The 23,176-nt window shown below is 33.4% G+C and overlaps 1 protein-coding gene across 5 annotated transcripts; it reads left to right on the top strand.

Annotated features, from left to right (window-relative positions):
* On the top strand, window positions 1-23,048 carry LOC106176226 (malonyl-CoA decarboxylase, mitochondrial). Of its 5 annotated transcripts, none has more exons than XM_087013212.1 (10): window positions 1-104; window positions 4,021-4,158; window positions 8,241-8,381; window positions 15,077-15,217; window positions 15,758-15,916; window positions 16,697-16,861; window positions 18,287-18,401; window positions 18,824-18,982; window positions 20,684-20,920; window positions 21,159-23,048. In XM_087013212.1, exons 2-10 carry the CDS (start codon window positions 4,057-4,059, stop codon window positions 21,389-21,391), a joined length of 1,452 nt encoding a protein of 483 aa, XP_086869338.1. In that variant the 5' UTR covers window positions 1-104; window positions 4,021-4,056; the 3' UTR covers window positions 21,392-23,048. The 5 variants fall into 5 exon arrangements, with proteins under 5 accessions (XP_086869338.1, XP_086869343.1, XP_013413971.2 ...); XM_013558517.2 differs by lacking the exon at window positions 1-104 and adding an exon at window positions 500-642; XM_087013208.1 differs by lacking the exon at window positions 1-104 and adding an exon at window positions 659-919.
* The last annotated feature ends 128 nt before the right edge of the window (window positions 23,049-23,176 follow it).

Below are 23,176 nucleotides of genomic sequence, written 5' to 3'. Positions count from 1 at the left end.
AATTAGTGATACGAAGATGGAACAATATGCCAAGAGCGAACTGCCTGGGCGGGCTGAAATTAGCTTTCCCAAGTCGTCTACCTGTAATACCAAGCAGTGACTGAGTATATTAATTTGTGAAATTGATCAAATTAATTTATACATAATAGTAGGCCTACTAATGCACGATTTGCAACAAAAATAAGCAAAGAAGCATCAAAGAGATTATATTAAATAAATAAAAGTAATGCAGACATTGTAGATGACCCCCTCCCTCCCAGAGGTTATTTTTTATAACATTATTTTTGTTTAAAATATACATCAAGAGTTTTTTGGGGCGTAAGTGTCTCTGTCCAACCCCTTCTTGATTAGCAGGAGGCGAGTGGGGATCCAATGAAATTGGCTTAAAAGAAAGGCGTGGTGAGGATGCACTCACAACTCACTCCCTACTCCGCTCCAGCTAGATAGATTGATAGATAAGGTAAGTAACAAACGAAAACAAGTGCACGATACTGCATGGACATAATCCGATGACGTATTGCACAACCGGAAGTCTAGCTGGAACTGAGTTAGTCCAGTTGAACGCGACTTTAACGTGTATTTACTGTTAGTATTACGATGTATTCGCTAAGAAAATCATTTAAAGGACTATTTCGACCACAGGTAAGGCCTAGAATGCACCAAAAACAAAATACAACGCTGATACGCCACGTATCGATTAAAAGAACAGCACTACTACCAGACCGGCACTGGCAGGCAATGTGACGTTTGACCTTCGCCCTCGGTCTGGATTACGTTTTTCCAAGAACTGAATCAGTGGATTCTTGGAAATGATCTAGGCAGCCGGGGGTTTCAGTGTAAATTCACGTTGATTATTGTAAAGAAGCATGTGCCCGGTGTTGTTCCCCCACGATCGATCATGACCAGTAGAACAAATGAGGTAAGACGCGACGTTATGTGATTTTTAATGTTAATGTTAACACAAAACTTAGAGTAAAATCTGAAGGAGTAGCTAGACAAAACAAAATAAAATCTTCTTGAAACAATAATTAGGCGACTGTGGTTATTTGTAGATTAATCAGAGAAGTGGGATGGTTGGTGGATATGATGGTGTTTTATAAACTGGAGAATTTTCTCTACAGCTGTTGCTGTTTTTTAGGTGTCAACACTTTTTGAAAGCCTGCATTTACCATACGGGAAAATGATAACATGCTGCATAGGCCAATTAAGTTTTGAAATTAGACCTGCAGTATATAAAAAATGCATATAATTAAATAGAAAACAACAGTCCTCAGGCGGACTTTCATATGCTTACTGGTATAACATTTTTCATTTGATATTAACTTTGTAGCATGTTTTCAGTTTTTTTTAACTGGTACCGAATACAGGATATATTAGACCAAACATCTCTTTATAATTAAAGAATGATAATTGCTGATAGGATGAAAAGGTTATATCAAGCCATATACCTATAGCTCTTTTGGTTTCTCATAGTTTGAGATAAAAAATAAGCAAATGTTCGAAGAAAGTTTTTTTAAGAAAAAAAAAATGAAGACAATGGAGGTAGATACAGCAGGAACAGTTTCAGTACAAAGTACTTCTGTTATTCATAATTCAATTCTGTTATAATCAGTTTTTAATTGATCATTATTGGGTTACCTATGCTGGGATCTTACATTAAAAAAGTTCACACTCACAGTAAGGCTGCGTTCACATGAAAAATCTATTTTCTAAAAATCTAAAAATCTATTTGCGTAAAGCTGTAATTAATTCTCGGCACTGCCAGTAATTACGCCGTGGGGTATTCAGGGCACAGAGATACCGCAAATAGATTTTTAGATTTTTAGAAAATAGATTTTTCATGTGAACGCAGCCTAAGCATTCAGAGTAGTTGAAATGGCTCAAACGGCATTTTAATTTTCCCACCTACCTTATTCTGACCACCTTGCAGGTCTCAGCTCATGACATATGGCTGATAATTCACTGCATGTGTAACATTCCAAATCCAATGAAAATCTAGTAAACAGTGTTTGAATAATGCAGATCATCAATCATAGTCATGATCCCGCTGACTAGTGTTCCCGCTGACAGAGGGATTGTTGTATTTTCCTTTTTTTTAAACCATTGATAACTCAAAGAAGGGCTTTGCATAAATTGAATAACAAAGTGTAATTTATTTTAACAAATAACTTCTTTTGGATAACTTCACATGAAAGTACATACTGTATATTTGTGTTACTTAGAATTTTTAAACACTTTTTTGTCTGCAAAGTTAACTTGTGAATACATTAGCATGCAGGTGGCAGTGTTTTAAATTAGATGGCACTGATAACAGGAGTGTCTAGGGTGCCTCTATTATGAAAGATCTTAAACCACATTATATATCTGTGCTTTTAAAAACCACCATTTAACAGTGTTCTTTTATTCCTTTCTTAAACATATTAACTATATGATTGTTTTATTATGCAAGTGGCATACTTTTCACTTATATTTTCAAGATGTGTTTGTTTAAAAGCTTGTTTCATCACTTTATATATATATATATATATATATATATATATATATATATATATATATATATATATATATATTCAGAGCTTATAATTGTAACATAAAATTTGATTTAATATAAATATATAATAATTGTATCTTTAAGATAGGAATTCAATATCTTTAAATTTTTGCAACCTCTTTTTTATCATTGTCAGATCATGGCCTGCCTAGATGTTCATATTACAGTCCATTTGATATGACCTGTGTTGCAAAACAAACTCACCTGTTGAATGTTAGGAAAAGAAGATTGCCGTGATTTAATTGTACCACCAGTGTGGCGCTGGTGGTACACATGGTTTTAGTCCTGACCAGTATTGTCAGCTGGCATTGTTGGCTCTGCCAGTTCCACAGCGACGTCACTGTTACCGCTTCTCCTCCTAAACTACAAGAGCTCCTGTACCCATCTCTTGTATGTAGGTCACATATAATCTCATCTCGGTCCATGAGAATTTCGGACTTTGGCAGTGCTCATGTCTGGGTGTGGCGCTTGTCACAATGCACCCTTTTCCAGTATTAAAAAAAAATTAATGCTAAATATCTACCAAACCGAAGGAATTATGTGAAAATTTCTTTAGATGGCTGACTGAAAGTCATATGTGGAGATTTCAAATATGCCCTTGGTTTTGACCTTTGACCTCTATTTCAAGGTCAAAGGGGCCAAAATTTTCTAAATAGGAATTTTTTTTCAAAAAAATAAAAATTGTGCCGATTTTCAGAAACTGCACAGACCTAACCTATAATATTATGAGCAGGTGTCATCTTTCATCTTAGTGAGTTTGGGGTCATTTGATGCATTTTCCTGGGATAAGTGGCCATTAGTAATTTTCAACAAAAATATTGAGAACTCTTGTTCGCTGCATTTTATAGAGCTTGTCAAGCATAACACTGGTGATGTCCTTTTTTTTTTTTTTTTTTTTTTTTTTGTTTTCCAGAGGCGAATGCGCCTACTCCAGCTGGTGGTACAATACCCAGAGGCAGTATCGCCTTTCTGATCCTCTAGTTGATTTGTTGATTATCTGTTCATTGATAATTAATGTTTTCCATGGGTTTTAAACTCTGATATATTTTTGGACCCATACCAACTGTAAACTAGAAAAGCACTCCGAGAGCACGGACCTCTGCCAAGGCAGCAATTTTTGATTATTATTGATTATTGATTGATTGTTGATCTGTATCACCACCAAAAACTAAACATCTGTTCCTTGGCCCACTTCTGACAGTTGCTGAAAATTTCGTCAAAATTGGTCCATAACTTTTTGAGTTATGTTGATTACAGACAAACAAACGAGCAAACAAACAAACAGGGGTGAAAACATAACCTCCTTGGTGGAGGTAAAAATGGGTAGTCATATTCATATCACTTTGAAAACCCGTATTTGGAAAAACTTCAGGGATTTTAAAAAAGAGGTTTGCATGAAGGACCTCCAAAATACGTGCTGAAGGAAAGTTTGTATTAATTAGTTAATAATTCATTGTTTACTCTTCCAGGCTGTGGTTTCTTCATCTTCATCTCCTACCACCATAATGTCACCCAGTCACAGTATGTCCTCATTAGCAGTCAGGGCACATGAAATGCTAGACAGCATTCTGGGAGCACAAGAAACCAGTTCAACTACAGTGGCAGATGTAAGTAGTCCTTATTTTCTGTTTTATTTTCTTTTCCTTATTTTATTTTCTTTGTTGGAGGAAGGAACAAGTTATTCTAGATTAAAATCAGCTTTTATTATAATTAGTTGACAAGTTGACATGGTATTACCAATAATAATGAAAGCAATCAAATGTCATTAAGCAGTTATGTCAGTTATGCTAGCAACAGAAATTTAATGTTGATAGCATTTTATTTACTAGTACTTGAAAAGAAATTCAGAAACATAAAGCTGTCCATTTCCATTGCTCATCATGAAATATTTGCATCATCTTAAATGAGTCTTTTTTTTTTTTTTGTTCCACAAACACATGATGAAACATTGCACTGGTGATCAATACCAACCCGATTATTAATACATTAAATAACATCTAAGATGTTGTAAACAGTTATGCAGGGACTGCTGTACAATCACAATTTACAACTTACTTACCACCAGTTGAATCGGCCAATTATTTTCAAATATTAAGCTATTGTTCATGTTCATCAAAAGAGTAAGATGTTCAAATTGCACAACAAGATTTGACATTTTCACCCATAGTCAAATAATGATAATTATAATATAAGATGCCAAAGCTGAAAAACTGAAAAGCTAGAGGCCTCATGGTTGGTGCATTGTAGAATTGAATTTTACCATTGGCCTACTTTTTGCCATGAACTGCACTTTTCAAATTTTCTAGCCCTTATTTATCCAAAACTAGCAGAGATACATCCATAGTTACTGTTGCACTTGAATAGGAAATCTTATATTGGGCATCTTAATGTGACCTTGAATTTGACCTTTAACTTACTTTATCTCCTTAAATGTGCTTCACATTTTTATCAGCCTCTACTTTTCTACAGCTGAAACAGATACATCCATAGCTGCCATTTAACTTGAATGAATTAAATCTCGCTGGTGGTACAATTCCTGGTGATCCTCTAGTTTATTCCTTTAACTTATATGTTCTTACATCTGAACATTATGCAACATTGTTGTCTCTAGAGTGAAGCATTAAAAATCTTCACACATTTCCATAAAGTTGATTAAAAGAATAATTAAAATTTGGTATACTCCTACAGATGATGATATTTTATTCAAATTTATTTTATTCATATTTCTTTTTTCGAAAATGATATGATAAGTAATTAGTGAGTGGTCAGTACAGCATTCTGAGCAAACTATGAAATCCAGGGAATAGCAGCATGGGCTGAAAAATAGTTAAGCCTGAGCAATTTTGATTAGAGATTAAGTTGCACCAAAGGTTAGGCTTGATAAAGAATTTTTAATGAACGGATAGGAAGCAGGTTGGCAGTTTACTGGAAACTTACTGGGAAAAGGATTAAAGTGAATACTTGGAAATGCACTGTTTACATTTGAATTGTATCCTGTTGGTTCAGTTTATACTGTAACCCTGGTGTGTTAAAAGGAAAAAATAACCTTTTTTGATAGCAAAGATATAGGTAGTCACCCTTAGCAAAATATCAGGACTACTGCAAATTTGCAGCAAATTTGCAGCAATTTTGCTACAAACTGCAATTCCTTCTTGGAAATTTGAAGCAAATTTGCAACAATATGGCTGCAAATTAGCAGCAATAAAATTTTTCTTGCAAACTCCTGTAGACTTTTAGATTGCAGCAGTATTGCTGCCAACTTTTCCATTTTGCTTAGGGCATTCCTCCTGAACTGGTCTGCTAATATCCTGTCGATGTTACATAAACTGAAATGTTTTTCTTTTGCACAACTTCACATTCATATTTCAAGACCTTAATTTTTACACTATAAAAAATTGTTACAATTATAAGCTCTTATATATATATATATATATATATATATATATATATATATATATGATTGATATCTGAAGTGATGAAACAAGCTTGTAGCACATCACGTGTGGTGTAGCACAGACCATGGCTTTCTAGGTACAAATGTATCAGCTTTAAGCTAATTAGTCTACTTTCAGAATAATAGTAAAAAGAACTGTATGAAAGTAACTGTATTTTCTAAAAAGTTATGGAAATGTGAATGAAGTAAATAGGTATAGGGTGGCAGAGGATGAGACATATATGGAGGATGGGACTTGGTAACTTACAACATTACAGCATATTCAAAATGATATTGACAATACTGCTGTGAAAGCAATATTTCCAAACCCTTTTTATGTCAGACACATCCTACTTTGTGCACTGCCACCACAAGGATTATGAAAAGAAATTTGTGTTACTTATTAATTTTTTTAACTGACAAGAATGATTCTTAGGATTGAAATATAGCTCAAATTAGAAAACTAGCAATATTGGATTATCATTTTTTATTGAATTTATGCATTTTTTTGTGAAATTTTCATTTTTCTCATTCTGGCATTTTCTAAGTGTGAACTTGAACTCTCATGGGCCTGAAGCCTTGTGCTTCTACTTTCGTCGGTATTACCTGTTGTGCATAATTAAAATTTGATGTTGACTTTGCAGTTAGGTATAATTTATTATTGCATCAGAATTGACAGTATCATATCTTGTGCATTATTTTCTGCTTTTTGTGTGTACATTTGACAGCTTTGCTGCCTTGCAAATGTTTTATCTCTGTTTTTATTGAATGCCGTTTGTACAAAAAAGATGAAAGTATCATTTTGATAAGAAAAAAATTTTTGTGAGGTGCTGACATCATTTTGAGATTGTCACTTTCATCGCTTTGACAAGAAAATGATGTTAACACCTCGCAAAAAAAATTTTCTTATCAAAATGATACTTTCATCTTTTTTGTACAAACGGCGTTCCATATGTTTTAGGTTTGGATTCACCTGAAGCATGTAAAATTGGGCAATGATGCAAACTTTTCATGATGGTGCTATATTTTTTCAAACAATTTATAAAATTTTACATGAAAATTTACAATATACATTTAAAATTAAATAAACATTGTACTAGTTATAGACTTACAAAGTACTAGTAGATATTTAAATTCTTTCACTATATATTGTTCAAAAATGTTTATTCAAAAAATGAAGTATTTTGTCTGACAAAAGAAAGTTCACCCCATTATATGGCAGAGTGCCCTTAATGCATTTGAAATAAATATTAAGGGTAGCATTACTCTTTATTGCATCAGGCAAATTCTTTAATCTGTCATAAATTGTTTTTAGAAGCAAGACCATAGGTAATTATATAACACTTCCATTATACTTAATGATAAATTGGATCTGTCATAATTTAGATGATAACATTTTTGATTTTCCACAGTTTCCATTTAGAACTCCCCATAAAAAGCAATGCTTGTGTAATTCTACTTTGGCAAATGTTTTGACAGACTCACTGTAATTTGGATTGCATCATGCTTGCTGTGCTAAATTTTTTCCTTGCTCAATTTAGCATGACTTTTGGCATAAGTGCAATTTTTTTCCACACAGTTTGGCATGAATTTTGGCATAAGTACTATCTTCCGACTCTCAGGTATGAATTTTGTTTTACATATTCCTGAATTTCTCATTTTTATGTTTGTCCACTTTTTGGCCTTTCTGCACCCCCCCAAAAAAATCTTTTAATTCTTAACTTATTATCATTATAGTTTTGGCCATATTTTGATCATATTCTTGGCAGTTTATTACAGATTTTCATGACCAATTATATTAAGTGAATTTCGTATTAATTCTCATTTCGGTTTGGAAATTTAATAAAAGGGGCCTTAATATTTTGTTTGTGAAGTTACTTTACTAACGGGATCATATACCACGCAATGTGGAGGAAATATAAATTGTGTCTCCTCCATCCCATTGTACCACAAACATTCACAGTCCTATTTACAACAAAAAAGAAGGTAACTAGTATTGGTTGTTTGAGATTTGGTCAAACAATTCCACTTTTATTATATAGCCCCACTATCCTAATCATTTTAACTATGTTACAATATGTTGCCTATATTAAATGTTATGGCCTAAGGGAAAAAAATATATATCAGGTATTCAATACGACTCATCATCCTAAAAATTATGATGCAATAAGTCTGCAAAAGTTATTGTTTACAAACAATTTTGCACAAATTTCGTTTGTGGGATTGCAAAGAGGCATCAACCTTTTGATTTTTCAGAACCAAGCCAGGGACTTGTGTCATTTCTACTGTAATCTGATACCTGAAGACAAAGCTGTGTTTTTGAAGACCCTTGCTCATGATTATGGTGTGGACCATAACATTATCCTTCAGATTGCACAAAATCTCAGTATGGCTCAGGTAATGATATGGATTGATAGACTCTTAGACTCTAAGAGTATGCGTTGTTTACTACACTACATGTAATAGTGGTGGTGAAAATTCAGAGTTTTTCAGAATGTGTCCTGGTTCTGCCGTGGAAAAATGACACCTTCTGGAGATAGAATTGGCTGAACAAAAATTGACATGTTGTGCATAAGTCTGTTAAATGAATTAATTTTTTTTTCTTCGGAGCTACAATTTTATAAACTTTGTTAAATTTCACCAGCCATGGTTGTTTCTTTACGGGGCATGGCCTTCATTTTATTACCATTATGGTGACATTATCAATATCATTATCATTGGATTCATGGAAATCACCATGCCTTATCTGTTATATGCTATTGCTAAGTTCATCAGAAAACATGCTTCTTTCCTGGAATTTTCAGATGTATTCATGTATTTTATCAAAGTGGAAACAGTTGTGATGTAATGGAGCACAATCAGTCAACATAAAAATCACCTGCTTTTCTCACACCTGCAGTGAAAACTTTTTCCTAGAAAAGCTTGACTGGAATTGAGGCACGAGGTGTATTTAGTACTCAGGTTAAGAATTGAGATATGGAAGGGTTTTTTTTTTTAGTTTTCGGTGAATTCATAAATATTTGATAGAGCTTAGCAGTTTGAAATACATTAGTGTGTTATGTAAATGTGGACAGAAAAGCATCAGCTTAAGGATATTGTAACTGTTCATTATCATCCAGATAACGAAAATGAGTTTTTTACCTGCCTCTAATTATTGTACCACCAGCGTTAGCGCTGGCAGTACACATGGTTTTAGTCCCGTCCGGTCCGTTCCGCTGGCTCCGCCGGCTCCTGCGGCTCCGCCGGCTCCGCCGCCATGTTACCGTTACCGCTTCTCCTCCTAGACGGTAAGGGCCCCCATACCCATCTCTTGGATTTAGGTCACCTATAATCTCAACTCGTTCCACGTAAAATTTGGGCTTTGTCGGTATTGGGGTCTAGGTGTGGCACTCATTGCAATGCACCCTTGTCCAAAAATGGCAAAATTAAATGCTAATTATCTACCCTACGGAAGGAATTATGGGAAAAATTTCTACAGACGGCTTTCCAAAAGTCATATGTGTAGATTTCAAATATGCCCTTGGATTTGACCTTTGACCTTTATTTCAAGGTCAAATGGGCAAAAATTTTCAAAAAAATGAATTTTTTTACGAAAAAAAATTTATTTGCGCTGTTATTCAGACACCACACAGACTTAACCAATAATATTATTGGAAATTGTTACCCTTCAGGTCATCTTTCATCTGTGTGAATTTGGGGTCAATCGGTGCATTTTCACGGGTGTAGCGGCCAAAAGATACCGAAACTGAAAACTGTCTCTAATTCGGGAACCGTTAATGCTAGAGACCCATTCTTTTTTGCATTTTGTAGAGCATGTAAAGCCCAACACTGGAGGTGGTCTCCGTTTTTTTGTATTCCATACAGTTTTCGAGTTAAGCTGTATCAAAAAGTACATATTGGTGGTGAAAGCAAAATGTGCAGTACGGTAATGGATAATAAATTTTGAACTCTGGAAAAATAAAACATAAGGCTTGGCAAAGCAGACAACTTGTGGTCAAAAATGACATTATTTCATCAAATTTGAACATTTGGAACTTCAGAGCACCTCCCATTTCAAGAATTTTGACCAAAATGACCTTTTCTTTATTTTAATTAATTTTTTTTGTAGGAAATTTATGGCACATTAAGGTAACTCCGAAATTATAACATTTAGTCCCTTATATCTCCAAAACTGGCAGAGATAGGTCCATAGTTACTATTAAAGTTGAATAGGAAGTCATATACTGGCAATCTTACTGTGACCTTGAAATTTACCTTTGACCTACTTTTCACCATGAACTGAACTTTGGAAATTTTGCTTCCCTTTTATCTCCAAAACTAGCAGAGATAGGTCCATAGTTACTATTGAAGTTGAATAGGAAGTCATATACTGGCAATCTAAATGTGACCTTAAAATTGACCTTTGACCTACTTTTCACCATGAACTGAACTCTGCTAATTTCTTTCTCTTTTAACTCCAAACCTGGCAGAGATAGGTCCATAGTTACTGTTGAAGTTGTATAGGAAGTCATATACTGGCAATCTAAATGTGACCTTGAAATTGACCTTTGACCTACTTTTTATCATGAATTGAACTTTGCAAATTTTGGTTCCCTTTTATCTCCAAAACTGGCAGAGATAAATCCATAGTTACTATTGAACTTGAATAGGAAGTCATATACTGGCAATCTTACTGTGACCTTGAAATTGACCTTTGACCTACTTTTCATCATGAACTGAACTTTGGAAATTTTGCTTTCCTTTTATCTCCAAAGTTACGCTGTATCAAAAAGTACATTTTGGTGGTTAAAGCAAAATGTGCAGTATGGTAATGGATAATAAATTTTGAACTCCGGAAAAATAAAACATAAGGCTTGGCAAAGCAGGCAACTTGTGGTCGAAAATGACATTATTTCATCAAATTTGAACATCTGGAACTTCAGAGCACCTCCCATTTCAAGAATTTTTACCAAAATGACCTTTTCTTTATATTAATTAATTTTTTCCGTAGGAAATTTATGGCACATTATGGTAACTCCAAAATTATAACATTTAGTTCCTTATATCTCCAAAACTGGCAGAGATAAGTCCATAGTTACTATTGAAGTTGAATAGGAAGTCATGTACTGGCAATCTTACTGTGACCTTGAAATTGACCTTTGACCTACTTTTCACCATGAACTGAACTGTGCAAATTTTGCCTCCCTTTTATCTCCAAAACTGGCAGAGATAGGTCCATACTTTCTATTGAACTTGAATATGAAGTCATATACTGGCAATCTAAATGTGACCTTGAAATTGACCTTTGACCTACTTTTCACCATGAACTGAACTTTGCAAATTTTGCTTCCCTTTTATCTCCAAAACTAGCAGAGATAGGTTCATAGTTACTATTGAAGTTGAATAGGAAGTCATATACTGGCAATCTAAATGTGACCTTAAAATTGACCTTTGACCTACTTTTCACCATGAACTGAACTTTGCAAATTTTGGTTCCCTTTTATCTCCAAAACTGGCAGAGATAGGTCCATAGTTACTATTGAAGTTGAATAGGAAGTCATATACTGGCAATCTAAATGTGACCTTGAAATTGAACTTTGACCTACTTTTCACCATGAACTGAACTTTGCAAATTTTGCCTCCCTTTTATCTCCAAAACTGGCAGAGATAGGTCCATAGTTTCTTTTGAACTTGAATATGAAGTCATATACTGGCAATCTAAATGTGACCTTGAAATTGACCTTTGACCTACCTTTCACCATGAACTGAACTTTGGAAATTTTGCTTCCCTTTTATCTCCAAAACTGGCAGAGATAGGTCCATAGTTACTTTTGAACTTGAATAGGAAGTCATATACTGGCAATCTAAATGTGACCTTGAAATTGACCTTTGACCTACTTTTTATCATGAATTGAACTTTGCAAATTTTGGTTCCCTTTTATTTCCAAAACTAGCGAGATAGGTCCATAGTTACTATTGAACTTGAATAGGAAGTCATATACTGACAATCTAAGTGTGACCTTGAAATTGACCTTTGACCTACTTATAATCATGAACTGAACTCTGCTAATTTTTTTCTCTTTTAACTCCAAACCTGGCAGAGATAGGTCCATAGTTACTATTGAAGTTGAATAGGAAGTCATATACTGGCAATTTACTGTGACCTTGAAATTGACCTTTGACCTACCTTACGATGAACTTAACTTTGATTGTACCATTTTAAGTTATATATATTTTTTGCATATTTTGAAAATTCTTGTTGATTGCATTTTTATAGCTTGTCAAGCATAAGACTGGTGGCTATGTCCCTTATTTTGTGTATGTGGGCGTCTATACGAATGCGCTTGCTCCAGCTGGTGGTACAATATTCGGAGGCGGTATCGCCTCTCTGATCCTCTAGTTCAAAAATGCATCTATCTTTGTGCTGATTTAAGACAATAAAAATCTCCTCGAAAATATAAAAAATTCGGCTTTTATATTTCTTATTGCAATGTATAAGCATTGGCAACTCAAAGCTTTATTTGTCAACTTCACACCTTTCTATCTTGAGGTAAGATAGCAATCGGTATGGTATTTGAGAAACCGATTTTTCAATTTTTACCCCCAAATCGCAATTACGACATCACCTGTAAGATGACATATGTAAAATTGTTAGTTAAATTAGTCACTGAACACTGGAGATTTATCTGTTATCCAAAAGAATGTATGTATGGCAGCAAATAAGGAGTTTTGGGTAAAGGGTGACAATATCCTTACTATAAAGTGACTGTTTATTAGATGCAATTTGGGAATTATTACATTATTACAGTATGATGTTACAGCATGATGCTACTTTGCCTCATTATCATACATGTACCTGTAAGAAAACATTTAAAAGAAATTGTTGTCATGAAAAAAGCTTATTACAAACAAGCAATGACCCTGGCATCATTGACAAATTTCTGATAAACGAACATACCAATCATCACTTTGAAGTTCCAGACTCAAAAATACCCTCAAGATATATAATTTCTTTTTAGCTGGTGTAATGATTTTATCGTTTAAAGAGATGTAACCTGCTTTGAAATATCAATTATCATAAAGATAATAGTTAGTACTGATATTAGAAAACTCCATAGCAGAAAATATTAATTCAAAAATAATTTTCTTTCATTTTTTACCTGAAATATAAATAACCACAAATAACTTACTGTTTGAGTGAAGATTACTTACTAAATATATGAACAGTTTTAACTAGCACTAAATTACTGGCATGTATAAAGATTTGCACCAGCATTAATCTGCTTTTTCCTTACAAACAAGTATTATTGATTGCAGCAGCATAATGGAATCTGACGAATTTGTTGATAAGTTCAAAATCACGTCTGTGAACAGAGAGGCATAGCTGCTGAATTTGATAAACTTTCGCCATAAAAAGTCTGATTCCTTTACGCAGTATCTTTTACTGCCATAATGTTTTTGCACATTCTGGTGAGTGTGATGTTATTTTGCCTAATACATGAACCTCTACTAAGAGTACATTTTAAATACAATTGTCATCACGAAAAATCTTATTTGGCACATTTCCTTAAAAGACAAAAGCCTGCAGCAGGCAGACAACGCTCCTGCTGCTCACAGGGTATTTGTATAAAGGATTGATCAATACTTTCTTGGAATCTGTTCCAAGAAATGTACAAACAATATTCTGGTCAGCCATGCAACACAATCTGGGGAAAGGTACCGTAGAGATGTCACTGAACTTAATATAACATGCAGTGAGCTCATTGGTGTGATAACTAAAGATCCTGATGCCTGGAATCTGTGGCCATAGTTTGAGGAGACATAGGGAGACATAGGATTTCTCTCTTTCCTAAAAAATGTTCAATATATTTTGTGGATTTTAGTTTATTTTTATCCAACTTGTGTTATTAGTCTAAAGACACTGGTCATATTGCCTGAAAATCATATATATCTTCACAATTGGAATTGTGGCCATATTATAAAAACAATATTCATTCTGGTTAATAAAATGGTTGTTTGATATCTTTAGCAACAAATGTACCTTTAGAGACACATGTCATGCTTTTGCTCCTATAGGTATCTCAATCTTGTCCAGCCTGATGATTTTCAGAGAACATGAACCAAGTGATACTATTTTGTTTCTGAGTATACATGGTTTGAAGATGTCTTACAATTAGGAAATACATGCATATTCCTTACCATGCTGTTTTGCAAAAGAATGAAAACTCATTAGTTCTGATGGCATGATCAAATTTTGATTCAGAGCAGACATGTCCAGGGTGGTTCATGTATCACCCCCCCCCCCCCCCTCCAAAACACCCAGTCCCCTGCCCATGAGCCTGTTTGTCACATGTTTAAAGAGTATACTTGTGTTCACCTACACTGAAGATTCGTGTGGAGTCTGTAAGCAATAGCGTGCTGCCTAATCATGCCCTGCATGTTTCCATCTATATCTGTCAGCATACAGTTTCTCAGAAATGACCATTGCATCATTAGTTGACTGGATTCCAAGAACAGGCACTTGGTAATTATTGTTGACGGCCATTTCAAATTAGTGCAGGTCTTGTGAGAGAAGCACTAGTAAGGATGATTGCAAAAATGGAACTGTAGATTGGAACAGACAATTTATATTTTGTGACTAGATGGATGTACATCTTAGTTTTTCTGTGATTGGAAATGTCCCATGTTTTAGGTTATGGTTGGGAATTTTTCTAAAGTGAATGGCACCTTGCATAATAGTTCCAAGAATGCATTATTTATTAGATTTTAAATTTGTCCAGTAAAGATATGTCAGTCATATTTGGTATAGACCGGTTAAGCTCAAATTTTATTCTATATATTTAGCAATGTACCAAAATGTCTAAATAATTAGCAGACTGGAAAAGTACCTACAACAATAAGTTGTGCAAAGGGGATTTATATGTTAAATATTACTAATTCTTTATTATATTGTAAAAAAAAAAAAAAAATCAATGGATTGGATGAGAACTATACCTTAGCCTTTCAGATTTGCATTTCTTATAAATTCAAAGTTGTTTGAATATTTATTTAACATATATGCCTGTTTTTGGTGATATTTATTTTTTTCTTCTGCATTGACATTTTTTCATTAGGAAAGAGGAGAGGGTGTCCTGCTGAAAACAGAAGAAAGGCTGAAGCATGCATTAGTTCCCAAATATAATCTAGTTTTTACACAGATTGGTCATTTAAATGATGGTGTGAAGTTTTTGGTTGATATGAGAGCAGATATTCTGGTGAGTAGATGTATAGACAATTGCAAGCAAACAAACAAGCAATTATTCATTCACAAATATGTTTAAGGTAAAATACTTTAACTTTTAGTCATTTATAGTAATTACGATAATGTTAAATGTTCATTGAAAATATGTCATTTGTATACTTGTATATATTTTTGAAGTGTAAATTATTTGAAGATATTGTTTTTTTTTCCTCATATCATGGACAGATACTGTATAGATTTGTCACAGCAGTTGTCAAAATTAATGCTTTGTGCCCATCCTATGATGGAATTTATTTTAGTCACATGAAATTGATGTCAGCTTTTTATCATTTGATGTACTTGTATAGGTTTTTATATTCTTTGAAAGGAACATGTTGTGGTAAACTGTATGGCCTTGGAACATTGTCAATAGAGCATTGTTTCTATTTTGATGGAAAATGTTTTCTTGGTACCAGCAATACAAATAAGCTGATCAGGGGAAAAAACAATAACAGTAATCGGAAAATTAATATTGTTAGTGAGTACTTCATTTTTTCAAAAATTTTTATTTTAGCATCTTCTGAATACCACTTGTCACAGTACAGATCAAGATAATCCTTACCTTAAATCGTTGATCAACCACTTGAGAGATCTCATTGCCATTTGGTTCTCAGTAGGATTCATGACATTAGAGAGGGTCACTTGGGAATCTGCATGCGATGTCTTACAAAAGGTAATCTTTGATTTCTTGGAAATCCAGTATCCCAGATAGACTGGGGCAAGATGATTTGTTACTATCTGAGCCAGTGTCATTTGATAATAATTTCTGGTCATGTCATTTGAGAAAAAAGAAAAAAAATAGATAATATTAAATTCCGTTTCTTTTCCGTGATATTTGAAATTCAGTGAAAATGAGAAGTACCTTGCATTTTTCTTCTGAGATAAGTTTCCTTTCTGTGGAAAGAAATGTTTTTAATAGATTCAGGGCTCTGACGATACTTTTTAATTGACTGATAATTCATTTTGATGGTGTGTGTGTTGTAAAAAGTGGTACAAAGTGGGTTAATGTGCAAGTGCCAAATCAATAAAATCAGCTAAAAAAGGGGCAAATGCCTTACTTGTGTTACCCATGAGATCTCTGAAAATTGGTGTTGCATTTATAGTGCAAATTGAAAGTTCTCCCTAGTGTTTGTTAAGGATTTAAGAAAATCGATATGGGGATAAGGAGTAAGTGGGTGTCTTTTCTCTTTATTGGCATCATCCTTTCTCTAAATGGACACAGGATGTTATATTTTATTTTTCCAGTACCTTGTGTACTTATATTTATTTAAAATACAGTAACACCACTGATTTTCAACTCAAGCGTCCAACATTTATTTTAAAAGTACATGTAGCTCAACTGTCAAAACATGTAATTTATTAAAGCGTTAACGTAAGATATATGTACAAATAATGTTTCATATTGGCATTTACTATCTTGCAATGTAATCATTTTTTAATTTTTTTATTCAAGATATCAGAATATGAAGCTGTCCATCCAATCAGAAATTGGACTGATCTCAAGCGACGTGTGGGACCATATCGCAGATGTTATGTCTTCACACATCACAGCATGCCAAGAGAACCGGTTGTGGTACTCCATACAGCTCTGACAGATGAAATATCCAACAGTATTCAGGTACAGACTATGTGTTTATAGTAAGCAGATGAACCGTTGTTTGTTGATGTTTACCAATTTTAATTAAAAGATAGCATGATTGATCTTCACACAACTCTCACAGGTGAAATATCTGGTAAAGACGCACTTTGTTTCTGAGTGATTAAGCAAGTTACTTCTACAGCCAGAAATGTTGTGAAATCACCACCTAAAATGCAGTGTAATATGGACTGGATATAGAGCAGAGTTTCAGTAGACTCGAGGTACATTGGAAACGATAGCATTTACATGGAAGCTATAATCAGTTGGTGCTCATCTTCATTGTTTTTTTTTTGTACAGATGTCACTTGAGATTTTTAGAGGTAAAAATATTTTTATTTGTATCCAGTGAAATTATTTAGTTACATGCATATTGAGTATGAATTTCATTTTCAAATCATGTGATCTGATATTTGTTAATATCTCTCATTGCAAATGGTAATATTTTATGTTCTCAGTGCAAATGAAGTAAAAACATGTTCTAACAGTTTTAAAAAAGTTGATAGAATAAATATAATCAAGCTTCACTGAATGTAGCAGTTTGATTTCCACGTGGAACTCTTTAGAATTAATGATATTCTGAAAATAAGTTTTTAATGCAATACCCAACTAAAAAAGGGTATAAAATGGATCATAGTAACAAAATACCTTCTATAATTTAGCCAAATACTATTTTCAGAATGTTATAGCAACATATGATACACAGAAACATGAAATTAGCCTGGGTTAGAATTCTGATTGGTGATCAAGGTTTTTATTGACTACAGGCCTCTTTTCTTAGAAATTTATTAAGTGCCTGCATGAGATAAAAATAGCTTTATAAGTGAGTTGTCAGTTTTTATTGCTTATGAAATTGATGTCTATGTAGAGGTATTATTTTACACAGATAGATTATACTGATGGGAAAGGTACTTTTTAGCAAATTGGTTTGAAGATGGATACAGGTCTTAGCAGATGATAACAGTAATATAAACCATTCTTCAGATCCAGCAGATAGAAGAGCAAGAAATTATTATATTTGGATGATTTTTTTTTTAGACCAGGAACATAAGTGTATTTATAGCTTTCATTTTTTACTGAAAACCTTTCCTCTTTTCTAGAGTACCCTTACTTTTAACCATTTTCATATTCTCATTGGATTATTTTTAGTATTCATATAATTCATAGAGTGAATAGCAATTTTAAAAATCTAGCTTTATAAAGGTATGTAGCTTCAGGCAGGAAATCTACTAGTATGAACCATATCTCCCCAAGAGACAAATAGTTAGATATATGATTAGGCAAAACAGTCAATATCTGTATATCATGTCAAAATATAATTTAATTTCAGCCAAAGGGGTTGATACAAGGTTCTTGAGTATGTTCACATGAGATTGATTTCGGGTTTTTTTTCCAACTTTTTTACAGTCCATTGTTAGTCATCCTGGTTTAGAGCAGGAATCAAGTGTAAATGGTGCAAGGAAGGAAGATCCTAATTCTGTCAATACTGCTATTTTTTATTCAATAACTTCAACACAAAAAGGTAAGTATTATTGCATGTAAATTAAACAACATTGGGGGTTGAAATTTTGGGAAGTTCACTTTCCATAATATTTTGAGAATCTGAAGTAAAATAATACATTTCAAACAGGCACAGCAGTTTCCCATAGTCAGTTAGAATATATATTTTTGGGGAAAAGAAGAAAGGAAAATGTATGTATTTTCAGACATTTTTAAAGTTACATGTATAATTGTGAAATATGTTCAATATCTGAGGCAAAGATTTAATTTTTACCACGGAAAGTTACTTGTTTATGACAGTTTTTAAATCATTTATGTTTGCCTCTGTCTCGTCAAAATGCATGCAAAAATATGATATAGAATGACATAAAATTAAAGTTGAAACAATTGGTTACTTATCTTTTCATATCTTATACATATTTTGCTTTCTTGGAAATCATTCAGGTCTCCAAGGTATTGAGTTGGGTAATTATTTAATCAAGAGAGTTGTTCAAGAACTGCAGTCTGAATTCTCACAGATTCAGCAGTTTGCCAGCTTATCGCCCATTCCTGGATTCAGAGAGTGGCTTCTGCTAGAGATGAACAGATATCTTCATGCAGAAGGTGAGTTATACAACTTATGGTGACTATAATGTTTATAGGTGCATGGTTTACCTGAGTGTCTTCTTTAATGGTAGACTTATTTGTCATGCAAAGTTATTACCCAACCCACTTTTGTGACGTAAGTCAGGGATCGTGTTATTCAAGCTGCCTGTTCGTGTGACTTCTTCGTCCATCTGTCTGTTCATTTGTAATTTTTGCAGTCTCCTCTTTGACTGTTGAAGTGAGGAAGTCTAAATTTTGAAGATAAATAGACGTGTCATCAGGGTTATGCATGGGCCCTTTTGAATTTTAGTGCACTAGGATGTGGGGCTGTCCCTGAGGGTGGATGATTCTATTAATGTATTAGTTTATTTCACATTGTGATTTCTGCTATCTCCTCAAAACAAGTGATGGACTTGAAACTTTTGGGATAGATAGTAAGTTAGACCTTTCATATTAAGGTATATAGTGACCCTTTCAAATTTTAATGTGCATATGGGGAGGGCTGCCCATGGGGTTGATGATTCCTTTTTTTTCACTTTTTTGTCAATAATAAGGAGGCAATGGCAGGGGATGAGGTCCCTGGGGTTGAGGTACTCTTGGCAGTGTGGCAGGGATATATGAAAAGAAACCATTCATGAAGTTTATATTGAAGGATCATATTCTGTTTCTTTTTGGAACTATGAAGAATACATGTATATCAGATCCTGCCCCCTAAAATATTACCAAAAGTGGAGAAAAGGCACATTGAAGCCTACAGAAACTGGTGGCATGTACCCAGTACTGCAAAATTCCTCAAATTGCATCATTATAAAAAATAATAATAATATAAATAATAAAACATTACTTGCAGTTGAAGTAGGCACTTCTTGAATTTCTGGATCAGCAAATAAATAAAAAGTGTATTTGGCTCTGAATCTGTTGATTACAACATAAAATGTATATTGAAACTAGTTTTGGTTTGTTAAAAAATTGAAATCATTTAGTCGAAAGTGGAGAAAAACCCACATTGATGCCTAGAGAAACAGGTGGCATGTAAACAGTACTGCAAAATTCCTCAAATGCATCATTAAAAAAAAATACTTGCAGTTGAGATGGGGGCTTCTTGAAATTCTGGATTAGCTAATATATAAAGTAGTGTATTTGACTCTGAATCAGTTGATTACAGCATAAATTGTATTTTGAAACTTAAGTTTTGGTTTGTTAAAAAAAAAATTGAAATCCGTTTTTATTTAGTCAGAGTTAATCAAACATCTTTTGTTTACGGTGTCTCATGGTTTGTGTATGTCCTTGGAAAATGATTAATTCTTTGTTATTGAATTTCATATTGGAAGCACTATCAACACAAGAAAAGGGAACTTGCCTAGGAAGTGAATCATATATTTCAGTGTAATCTTATTCTAGACACTGTACATAAACAAAACACTGGCATGACTTGATTTACACTTCTTTTTTGTGTGAAGATGAAATAAGATGATAAAAGGTCTGCACTTCTTCCTTATTTGAACAGGAAGGATGTTAAGATACTTGTATGCTGTATTTGTCTGTATATCTGATGACATATGCCTGTGCATGTTTGTGCAATGTGTTTACCAATCTTTTTTCTGTTTTATTTTTTAAGCATCTGCACAAAACAGAGCATTATATATAGATAACTAGCATTTGTAATCTGTTCTTTAGAAATATTAAATTTGAAATTATATTTTGATTTCATGAAATCAGCTGCAGGTGAATACCCAGAGCAGAAGCTGTTCACTGGTAGAGAGCTGCAAGAGATTGCAGACAATGTCGGAGATACCAGAGACAAATCCACAATAGAGACAATAATGAAACTTATCAAAACAAATAATTGGGCTCAAAGTGAATTTTTGCCTGACCTTTTAAAGGAGCCATTAATGAGACTTTGTGCAAGGTATCTGTATGTAGAAAAGAGGAGAGGATTTGCTTTTAATCCTGTTGGTAAGTTGATAAATGTATAATAATTATTTTTTATCTGTGATGTGCTACTCTTTGTAATAAAATTTTTGCAAATTGTTTTTCAAGTTTTAATTATTTTTTATTTTTTGAATATGCTTTTAAGTATCAACAGCTTTGAAATAATGAGTCTGTTTATAGTTGTGACCCTATTTTATCAACTACTTTGGAATAGGGCACAGGCATTGTGTGAACTGATGCAATTAACTCTGAATGTTTACAGCAAACTTTCATTTGAGGAATGGTGCTGTTATGTGGCGCTTGAACTGGCTAGCTGACACCACAACCAGGGGACTGAGTGCCTCTTGTGGAATGATGATCAATTATTGCTACTTCTTAGAAAAAACTGAGGAGAACAGTAAAGTGTACATGGAAAAACATCACATTGAGGCCTCGCCACAGATTCTCGAACTTGTCAAAGCGAATGTTGGGATTGAAACCAAGAGCCACTTATAAACACTAAGAAGAAAATTCAGTTTGAATATTGGGATTGAAATCAAGAGCAACTCATGAAAGTTTCGTAAGAGGAAAATTCAGTTCATTATCATAAAAACTAAGAATAATATCAATATTCATTAACAAGTTCTGACCCCTGAAGAGAAAAAACGTTAACTTTTCACTTTAATTGGCTGCCAAGTGGTTTGTTTCTGCTATAAAGATTCATGATAAGTTTGTTTCCAGACGCAGCAATGATTGAAATAATAAGTGCAATGTGAAGAATCAGCATATGTGTGTTTGATGTATGCATTATCTTGGATGAAGAGGTACCACTTTGTAGTGAGCATGTAGCCTTAGAAAGGGGAGTTTTGGAGGTACTTAGTAGGGCATTTATATGAAACTAATATCATTATTTACATGTAACTACTAATGTATTAGATCTAATTACAAAATTGGTTAAAAATTCAGTCTTCATGTTTATTGTTGTGTATTCGATTTGATTAAGATTCTACTTAGAAGATACAAATGTTGTATACCCATTTCTAGGAAAAAATTTGTTCCCATAACTTTTGATTTACTACTGAGTTTGTATTAACTACAGTAATGTTTTTATATGTTCTTCAATTCATGTTTCCAATTTTTTTTTTCTACTTAGCATGCTTCAATAGTGGTAATTTGTCCATATTTCAAGTACAAACCAAATTAAAGTAAAAAAAAAAAAAATATATATATATATATATATATATCAATAGAAGGATACAAGCCACATGTAATCAATATAGAACCAAGGCCATTTACAAATGCCTGGAAAAACAGCTGAATTTATTGTCACAAATTTACAGACTGAGTACTAATTTGAAAATATTATGTACAGATTTATGGATTGGAACATGTTTGTTTCTATTGTTGCAACTATGTAATGCATTGGAAAAAATTCTCATTCGAATTTTGATAGTCTTTAAAAAAATTAAAGTCTGCCAAACATTTTATTCAGATATATGCATGAGGGGTCCTGCTGTTAACTTATTTTTTACACCTATCATGTTTTTTCTATAATCTTAGCCAGTGGCACATAAATAATAAGAAAAAATTGGAAAGACAAGCGATTTCTGCAACTATAGGTCTGTAAATAATCATGTTAAAATTGCAAAGAATGTCAGTTCTTTATGTATAGTTCATGCTTGTTTATTAATCATGCTAATTTTGGATATTTCACTATTGTCATGTTTTGTTTTATATCGAGTATAACTCGCTTTTTTAGTCAGACACATGCTATTTTTATCATCCTGGGAGTTCCAGAAAATATTTCGTTTTATTCTATAAATAATAGATTGTTAAATCGCTGTTGTTAAACTGTATATTGAATTGGTGCTAGATATTGTTAAATGTTTAATATTCTTTATATTTTGAGCACAATTTTCAGGTATATCTATCATGGTGTTGAATTTGGTCTCATGCTAACATTCCATGTCTAAGCATTTTAATTGTCAAGAAATATCATAGCAGAAAACATTTTTATGTACATAGCAAAGTAAAACTATATTGTACCAAGTCTTGTACAGGTTTTTGTTTGTAAGAGATGTAGTAAACTGTGGAAGTAGGATAACATTCATATGTAAAAACAATATTGTAAACAGTCCAATTGTTAGCAATAAATCTTATTTATTACTTCCAAGATCAGTAAGTCTCTTGAATAAAGATTACTTTGTCTCTGACGCAGGGCACAAAAACAGGACTATTAGGGAGGGAAATAGCGACAAAAAGCTAACCTCAAAACCCCATTTTTGAAATGTGTTGGCTTCT

This window comes from Lingula anatina, chromosome 1 (assembly GCF_051362555.1).
Source record: "Lingula anatina isolate TDL-2025a chromosome 1, LinAna3.0, whole genome shotgun sequence".
In the NCBI taxonomy this organism is placed as follows: domain Eukaryota; kingdom Metazoa; phylum Brachiopoda; class Lingulata; order Lingulida; family Lingulidae; genus Lingula; species Lingula anatina.
Note: the sequence above shows the minus strand (reverse complement) of the source record. Positions and strands in the feature narration are given on the sequence as shown.

What these genes read in the sequence shown, in the direction of transcription:
- LOC106176226 (XM_013558517.2), top strand. Translation starts at nt 598, where the DNA reads ATGTATTCGCTAAGAAAATCATTTAAAGGACTATTTCGACCACAG. An exon ending in AAAATCTCAGTATGGCTCAG is followed by an intron (nt 8,382 to 15,076) that starts GTAATGATATGG and finishes TTTTTTCATTAG; the next exon opens with GAAAGAGGAGAGGGTGTCCT. An exon ending in AATAACTTCAACACAAAAAG is followed by an intron (nt 18,402 to 18,823) that starts GTAAGTATTATT and finishes GAAATCATTCAG; the next exon opens with GTCTCCAAGGTATTGAGTTG.